Below are 8,714 nucleotides of genomic sequence, written 5' to 3'. Positions count from 1 at the left end.
TAATGACTCTGTAAAGAGCAGACATGACAACTGCTAATCAGCGCAGCAAGCCCTAATCAGTGAAGAGAGCATATGAGCGCGAAGGTTACATTTAGAAACACACACACACACAGATTCATCAAGACTCATAATCAGCTTCTCATCACGCTAATACCAAAGCCACACACTCATCCGTATTGAAATGCAAAAAATGTGTTGCTATAGTTCTAACACATTGTGTAGCCAAGCAAATCAAGCAGAAGGCAACATCTCTAACAAAAGCCTGCACAAATGATTTCCTTCCCGTGCTGTCTTGTAACCTGGCCTTTGGATGCATGGATATGGTTGCTAGGCGCCGCCTTAAAGTGTCGCTAATGCTGCTTCTCACTTTTGTTGCCATGGCAACCTGAAATGCCTCTGCGTCTCTCCTCTCTCTGCCATCACAATAAGTCAACAAGGTTTGTGGCACTGTAATGGAAAACTGAGAGCACAATATATATCATCCAACAATAGTGGTTCGAGGTGGTGAGGGTCAAGTGGTGTATTTAACCACAAAATTGAGATCAGTGGAACAGTTCAGCGAGGCCCGATGGTGTGTATTACAAACTGAGAGGTAGAGGCACGATGTACCAATCAGAGGGTTACGAGTGACCACAAGAGACGTTTCATCAGTAGGCTACTTTTGGTAACTCTGAGCTAGGCTACAGGTGACTCCATCATTCAATTGCATATCTGCGCTTAATGTTACAACCTAATGTTCACCTTCTCACAGACCCATGAAAATAAATGGATACTTTTTACATCTATCACACTATAATTGTTCATACAGTACATTTAGCAACTTTGGCCTCAAAATAAACGTAGTTTAGCCTGCTGTTCCAGTATCATACCACTGTACAATGATGTAGTACTAAAGGATTATTGTATTATGCACCGGTAGGAAAATGTCTTTACCTGCAGTGAGTCATTCACAAGCTGCTCTTGCAGATGTTTAACTTAATAAAGACGTTTGTCGCTGGCAAACGATACAAGGCAGTTTCAGTGGATTGTAGGTGGAAATCCTCTTCGTCTAAGATTCTTCTAGCCTTCTGTGTTAAATAGTAAAAAGTACTCCAACGACTGATTCAGTCTTAATGCCAGAATACGCTGATTCCAACTTTAATTGCAGATTTTTTTTTTTTTTTTGACCCCGGGGGGTCATCATCTCTGGATCTCTGGTCCACTTTCCCATGCAGATTTTAGCTCCAACATCAACTCTACGACTGATTCAGTCTTAATGCCAGATTTTTTTTTTTTTAGACCAGGGGGTCCTCAACTCTGGATCTCGAGGTCCACTTTCCTGCAGAGTTTCGTTCCAACTCTAATCAAACACACCTGAGCAAGCTAATCAAGGTCTTTAAGATCTTCAAGATCTTCAAGATCACTACAAAATTGCAGGTAGTTGTGTTTAATCCAGCTTGGAGGTGGAGCTTTCCTCTGCAGGAAAGTGGATCTCGAGGTCTAGAGCGGAGGACCCCTGATTTTGACTAATGCCAAAGCGCTTCAGACTGTTTTGCGCACCTGTTTGGCTGACGCATACTACCACTACCATTACTATTTCTGCCATATAAAGTTATGCTAAAAACAGCAAGAATACTTTAAAAAGAATCAAAAGAATCATTCGTGAATCGGGTAATTTTCCACTTTAAAGTATTTATAAGGAACAAGTGGGGCACAGCTAAAAATTGCTATTAAATCCTCTTTTACCAAAACAGGAGGGCGCCAGCGACGCCCTCGCGCGAAGGAACAAGTGGGGCACAGCACGTGGTGAATTTTCCACTTTAAAGTATTTATAAGGAACAAGTGGGGCACAGCTAAAAATTGCTATTTTGTGGTGACACCCCTAGTATAGTGTATATTAAATAACATACTGAAGAAGCTATGAAACCACATAATAGGTAGTGTTAGGGCTTGGTTAACAAAAAAACAAACAAAAAAAATAGTCTGCAACACAGTTCGATACTATAATATAATAGTGATATATCTTCCTCAATAAAGCTCACAGCCTAAAGTGATGGTTTGACAAAACGACTCGTGAGGTAATTGAACTCCCCCCACCGCCCCCGCCCCAGTCTTAATCAAATGACTCCTTCAGGCGCCAGGGGGCGCTGTTGTACCCTGCGCTTCAACAGCGCGCTTCTTCGCAGCCTTCAGCTCGATGACAGCAGGAAACCAGGAAAAGGGCTGACGAATGTGTTGTTGTTGTTGAGCCACAACAGGTAGGGTTCTGAATGTGTGACATACAGGCAACAAACAACTGATTTAGAACTGATTTCAAGCTAATGCAGATGTGTTTTATACATGAATGTCGTGCTGTAGTGATTAAAAAAAAGGCTCGACGTATGTTCAGATACAAGAAGCTCTGCGAGAGCTATAACATGTTTTGATATTTTGGCACCATTGATATATTCGGAAAATGAATTAGCAATCAACAATGTAATTCTATAACGTTATATAGTCCTGGTTTACGTGTCATACCAGTGTTTTCACTTTCTAGTCCGCTCCACTGTATTTTCTCTGTTCCTCTTCAGCAGATTGCATGGGTGCAGTAGAAGGATGTTGCAGTCTGTTTGTCACCACTGACTTCTGCATTGTGAGACTGACAGTAGGGTGACTGTAGGTCTGTGTGAGCGGCCGTCATGTCTGCAGCCGGTCCCCCCAGTCTCCTGGTGTGGCTAAGACTGAAGTGCTGGTCGAGGACTGGTGTCCCGTGCTGGCTGCAACCTTCGCTTACTGGGACAACATCCTGGGACCTCGTGTACAGCACATCTGGGCCCCCAAAGGTCAGGGGTTGTCACTGCTGAGTGACGGAGAGGTCACGTTTCTGGCCAATCACACGCTGAACGGTGAGATTTTGCGCAGTGCAGAGAGTGGCGCAGTGGACGTGAAGTTCTTCGTCCTGGCAGAAAAGGGAGTCATCATAGTCTCATTGATTTTCGACGGAGAACTCAAGGGTGATAAGAACACATGCGCGCTGTCAATCGTCCTGCCGCAGTCGGAGCTAAGCTTTTACCTGCCACTGCACAGCGTGTGTGTGGAGAGACTCAAGCACATCATCCGCAAGGGACGCATCTGCATGCAGAAGGTCTTGTAGTTGTGCACCTTTTACTTATAATCCAGCTGTTGTTTGGTAGTTTCCGTAATGTATCTGTGTGTGTGTGTTTTATCTCATAGGGTTACAACATAATCTCGGTGTTGTCATCTGAGATCGTTCCCATAATGGAGCTCCTTACTTCCATGAAGAAACACAGTGTACCAGAGGAAGTGGATGTGAGTATTTTGACATTTTTTAAGGGGCTTTTGGACACTTTTTGTCCACAGTGGGAATTTAACGTAGATAGAAAATGATGAGGAGGGAGAAGTAGATTCGGATGCGAGCCGGACTCAGACTTGCTTCTGCCATATTTAAAATAAAATAAACTAAGTAAAATAGAAATATACAAATAAAATAATACAGCACTAATACAACAGTTTAAAAAAATAAAATTGTGCTAATACAATAAATAAAATAAAACAGTACTACTATAGTTAATAAGACAAACTAAAATACAATTAAATAATAATAATAAAAAAAACAAATTAAAAAACTAAACAGAGCAGGTATCATATCATTTTTTTTGGCATTTTTCTGCATGTTGATTAAACCATATTACTATTAAGCAGTGAGCAGAACTTAAATAATAATAATAATTAAGATTATGCCAAACTATTTAATACGTTATTCAGGAATTTAATGGAATTAATTTTAATTTTAATTTAATCTTCATTAGAATATCAGGACAGTTTCACACTAACATTTTTGTGCCCCCAAAACTATCACAATTAATTTTAGTTCATCATAACCTGATGTATGGATTTTTTTTATTCAAAGTTTAAATTTGTATTTCAATATATTGAATAGATCCAAAACAAAACAAAGAAATTACCATCATGTCATTGGCCTATTAATGAACATTGTAAATACTTATAAATGTATTATTCATTAAATTTGATGTACTGTATTATTTAAAATTTAGAAATATTATTGTACAAACAAAATATGGTTCCTAAGGGTTTACAATATGTATCTTGTAGGAACAGATTCTCACTCAGTGACAATTACAATTTTTTTTTTTTAAATACATCTGTTTCTGACAGTTTTGAAAAATGTTTTTCTCCCTCCCACTGAAGCAGATAAAGAAATAATTTTCCTCGTTACAGCTAAAGGACACTGTGCTCAATGATGATGATATTGGAGACAGCTGTCACGAAGACTTTTTACACAAGTAAGACATATTGCATCTTTAGTAGAAGTCAATGATCTGGTTTGAGCTGCTTGTTTTCGTTGTGATGTTTGTCATCCTTCTCTATCATAGGGCTATCAGCTCTCATCTTCAGACATGCGGCTGTTCCATGGTGGTTGGCAGCAATCCTGAGAAAGTCAATAAGGTGCACATTCCCACATGTACATTCTCAACATTCATATCTGAGCATGAAAGTTGAATAATGAGGTTTCCTTTTGTAGATCGTGCTCACGCTATGCCTCTTCCTCACTCCTGCGGAGAGAAAGTGCTCTCGACTGTGTCACCCCGACGGCTCGTTTAAATATGACACTGGCCTCTTTGTTCAAGGCCTCCTTAAGGTATCCACAGTGTCGCTCCATGGGAAACTCATAACTCCTGCCCATTTGCACAGAATGTCCAGTACTAAATTACTTGGGTCCATAATCATTAAGATGCCTTGGTAGCTCTGGTGTATGGTAGTTTATAAAGTTCCTCTCTTCTCTTTCCCAGGACTCCACTGGCAGCTTTGTGTTGCCCTACCGGCAAGTGCTTTACTCCCCGTACCCCACCACCCACATCGACGTGGACATTAACACAGTGAAGCAGATGCCACCCTGCCACGAGCACACGTATCATCAGCGGCGCTACATGCGAGCTGAGCTCAGTGCCCTCTGGAAGGCCGCCAGCGAGGATGACATCAGTTCTGACAACCTCATCAATGCCCAGGACTCCTACACTCCAGACTTGTATGACCTTTGACTTCTACATACCTTCTTAGTCTGGAAACTGTATCATGATTGGCTGATTCTTACTGTCGGGATAACAAGATCTTATGGTCTTTTAATTCAAATACACAGAATTTAAAAAATATATGTTTAAGGGATAATGTACAGTGAGTTGGTTATTATTGCAGAGTGAAGGGATCTTGTTTCATCCCTAAAGTTTATTTGTTTTTTGTTTTTTATTAATGCTGACTGCTGGTGATTAATGACCTACTTACTGTACATTATCCTGCTTATTATATGACTACTTACCAAATTTATAAAGAGATTAAAAGCAGGAAGAAAGAGATTGCAGAGAGATACAAGATGTTTAGCTCAGTGTTTGATAGCAGGGATAACAAAGGATAGTTTAGTGGCCATTGTGTAAAAAATATTCAAATTTAGTTTTTTTTTGATAAAATCAAATAAATATTAATTGATCTTAGGACTTGTTAAAATATATGGTAATGCTTTACAATAAGGTTCAGAAGTTAGTTCATCCATAAGCAATAAATTAATCTTAATCTATTCATAAACATGCCATAATTTTTTTTTAATTCATGTTCTTTCCTAATATAGGCTACCGTTCAAATGTTTGGGGTCTGTAAGAAATTTTTGAAAGAAGGAAATACTTTTATTCAGCAAGGATGCTTTAGAATTGATCAAGAATGACAGTAAATACATTAATAACATTACTAATAAATGCTGTTCCTTTGAGCTTTCTATACATCAAAGAATCCTGAAAAAGATTTTTGTGGTTTCCACAAAAATATTAAGCTGCATAAGAGTTTCAACACTGATAATAACAAGAACTGTTTCTTGAACAGCATATTATATTGATTTCTGAAGGATCATGTGACTCTGAAAACTGGAGTAATGATGCTGAAAATTCAGCTTTGCCATCAACAGTAATAAATTACATTTTTAAAAAATTATTAAAATAGAAAACTGCTGTAATTGTAATAATATTTCACACTCTGACTGTGCTTACTGTATTTTTGATCAAATAAATGCAGCCTTTGTGAGCATAAGATACTTCTTTCCAAAGCATTTAAAAATATTGCTAACATTTGAATGGTTGTGTATACATGTTAATTCATACAACTATGTAGAATTTAACATTAACATTATGATTAGTAAATGTTGTAAGATTATTATTCAGTGTTACTTTATCTATTGCTTTAATGTCAATGTAACTAAATGTATTTTGACCTGAGTTCTCTGTATAAAGAAATGAGCTTTGAGATGCTTGTACACATGAATGTTTGTCCTTGAGATTGTGAAAACTCTCCACTCTCTGTTAATATCACGGTTCAGGGCTGTGGCCAGCAGAGAGCTGCATCATTGATTTGTTTTCAATGACTGTCAGTGACTGTTTGACCGAGAATTTTTCCATTTAAAGTTGCTGAGAGGTGAAACAGAGATATTTTATGTCTCATTTGAGGGCACTGACCATATCATTCTCTCGATACGCCGTGTACACATACAAAAACAATGAAATCTTACGTCACATGTGAAGTAGTCAACTTCTGAATCTTTTTTTTTTTTTTAGAGATTTAAAAGCATCTCTTAAAGTTTCTTAAGATGATATGAAAGGTTTCTTTACCCTCTGAATCACTAACTTAATTTTATGGCTTTTCCTAGGAATATATTTCAGGACGTAATGCACAAAGACACACTTGTGAAGTCCTTCATAGATGAGGTAAGTCTGCGCAACTCCCTTTTGTCTCCCTTTCTTCTGAGCTTTATAATAGCTTCCTCCGCTTTGACCTTGAAAACGTTTGTGTTTGCATTTTTGTCGATCTCTAGGTGTTTCTGTTGAAACCAGGTCTGTCTCTGCGGAGTGTGTATTTGTCCCACTTCCTTCTCCTGTTGCACAGGAAGGCCCTGACACTGCTCAGATATATTGAGGATGAGACGTAAGTAAGCTCAAGCGGATTTGAGCTCCCAACTTCTACAGACACTACACAGTGCCATTTATTTTACATACTGTATTTAACTAGATATGCAGTATCATGTGCTTACTGTAGATAATTAATGCACTCATATGCAGTGAATGACAATTTTCAGTAACATCAAGCTCAATTTTATGTAAAGGTGGGTGATGTATTCTAACATTCAGAAGAACAGTTATGTAAAATATTACAATTTGAAGTAACTGTTTTCTATTTTAATATATTGTAAAATGTAATTTATTGCTGTGATAGTGTCACATGATCCTTCAGAAATCATTCTAATATACTGATTTGCTGCTCAAGAAACTTCTTATTATCAATGTTGAAAACATTGTGCTGCCTAATATATTTGTGGCACATTTAAATTTTAGTGTATTTTTTTCAGGATTCTTTGATAAATAGAAAGCGTTTATTTGAAGTAGAAATCTTTTGTAACATTATTAAAGTTTTTACTTTCTTTTTTGTATCAGTTGAATGCATCCTTGCTAAATAAAGTTGTTTTGGGGGGAAAAATCAGCAAATTTTTGAATGGTAGTGTAAACAAATCTTTTTTTAGCATGATTTAAAATTTTAGGTTGGTTTTTATTTTTATTATTATTTTATAATTTAAAAGTCATGGATATTACAATTAAATTGTATCAATAAATACAGTAACAAATGATTTAATATAATATTTAACTATTTGATCTGCTCTGCATTGCTTATTTCAATCTAGGCAAATAGTTTAGTTAAACTTGATAAACATGAATTCCATTACACCTTCAACATACCTGACTGTACTTTTTGGTCGTAGTTATGTTATTTTCTGTTAAGAAACTACTCATTTATGTCATATTGATAATTATTAATTATAGGCAGAAGGGCAAAAAACCTTTCAGATCTCTACGCAACCTGAAAACTGATTTGGATTTAATGGTGGAGGGTGACTTGAATATCATCATGGCGATGGCGGAGAAGCTGCGGGCAGGCCTTCACTCCTTTGTTTTTGGGAAGTCTTTCCTTACCAGTGTGCAGGAGCGTGACCTCCTCATTAACTTCTGACCTCTGAACCCTGTGGTCGTCACACTATGGGACACTTTGGGAACTCTTGCATCCTTGTGTTTTTTTAGTATACTTATATGTGCTTTTTGATTACAGCCTTCTGAACAACACCTGCTGCTGAAATGTCAACTGATTCACTTGTGCTTTAAAATAACGATAACCTGCTTAGTGATGCTGATAAATTCATAGTTGTGTGAAGAAGATTTGGTGCTCATGAGATTCTTGAATGGCACTGGATCTCACACTTAGTGGCTTTTTGGTGTACGGATAACTAACACAACATATGTACATTCATTCAATAGCACAATAAATTGTCAATGTGTAACATAGCAAGGTCATTTATGAAATCATAAGAAGTTTATTTTAAACTGTGAAGTACAGTACATTGAAATATTTCAAGTTGTAAATGTGTTGTCTTAATAAAGTGTGCCTTTTGTTTGTGAAACATGGCTTGTTTGATTATACCTGTTAAAATCCTTTTCTTATTCACTGTTCTAAATAAAGAAAATGTTTGTGAGGCTCATGGGGATTATGGTTTGAGGGGACAAGAGTACACTTTATTTCTGTAGTTATGAAGGGTTGGGACAGCAGAGAGAAGCAGGCAGCCCATCTCATGAGAAAGAAACTATTATCATTCTCTAATCTGATTTAATTTGCAACTTGAAATCAGTTCTGTC

At 37.4% G+C, this 8,714-nt stretch overlaps 1 protein-coding gene across 2 annotated transcripts; it reads left to right on the top strand.

Moving 5' to 3' along the window:
- The first annotated feature begins 2,112 nt into the window (after window positions 1-2,112).
- LOC109079162 (guanine nucleotide exchange C9orf72-like) lies at window positions 2,113-8,482 on the top strand. 2 transcript variants are annotated; one of them, XM_019094329.2, is made up of 10 exons: window positions 2,113-2,237; window positions 2,553-3,103; window positions 3,193-3,288; window positions 4,219-4,283; window positions 4,374-4,446; window positions 4,523-4,639; window positions 4,791-5,026; window positions 6,686-6,743; window positions 6,851-6,960; window positions 7,851-8,482. In XM_019094329.2, exons 2-10 carry the CDS (start codon window positions 3,095-3,097, stop codon window positions 8,035-8,037), a joined length of 951 nt encoding a protein of 316 aa, XP_018949874.2. In that variant the 5' UTR covers window positions 2,113-2,237; window positions 2,553-3,094; the 3' UTR covers window positions 8,038-8,482. The 2 variants fall into 2 exon arrangements, with proteins under 2 accessions (XP_018949874.2, XP_018949873.2); XM_019094328.2 differs by having other exon boundaries at window positions 2,117-2,237; window positions 2,550-3,103.
- The last annotated feature ends 232 nt before the right edge of the window (window positions 8,483-8,714 follow it).

Source organism: Cyprinus carpio, chromosome A13, assembly GCF_018340385.1.
Source record: "Cyprinus carpio isolate SPL01 chromosome A13, ASM1834038v1, whole genome shotgun sequence".
NCBI lineage: Eukaryota > Metazoa > Chordata > Actinopteri > Cypriniformes > Cyprinidae > Cyprinus > Cyprinus carpio.
The sequence above is the reverse complement of the archived record's forward strand: the minus strand, read 5'-3'. Positions and strand labels throughout refer to the sequence as shown.

Bases quoted from the DNA above. Each gene is read 5' to 3' on its own strand.
- LOC109079162 (XM_019094329.2), top strand. The intron at 6,744-6,850 runs GTAAGTCTGCGC...GTCGATCTCTAG, and splicing joins TGAAGTCCTTCATAGATGAG to GTGTTTCTGTTGAAACCAGG. The intron at 6,961-7,850 runs GTAAGTAAGCTC...TATTAATTATAG, and splicing joins AGATATATTGAGGATGAGAC to GCAGAAGGGCAAAAAACCTT.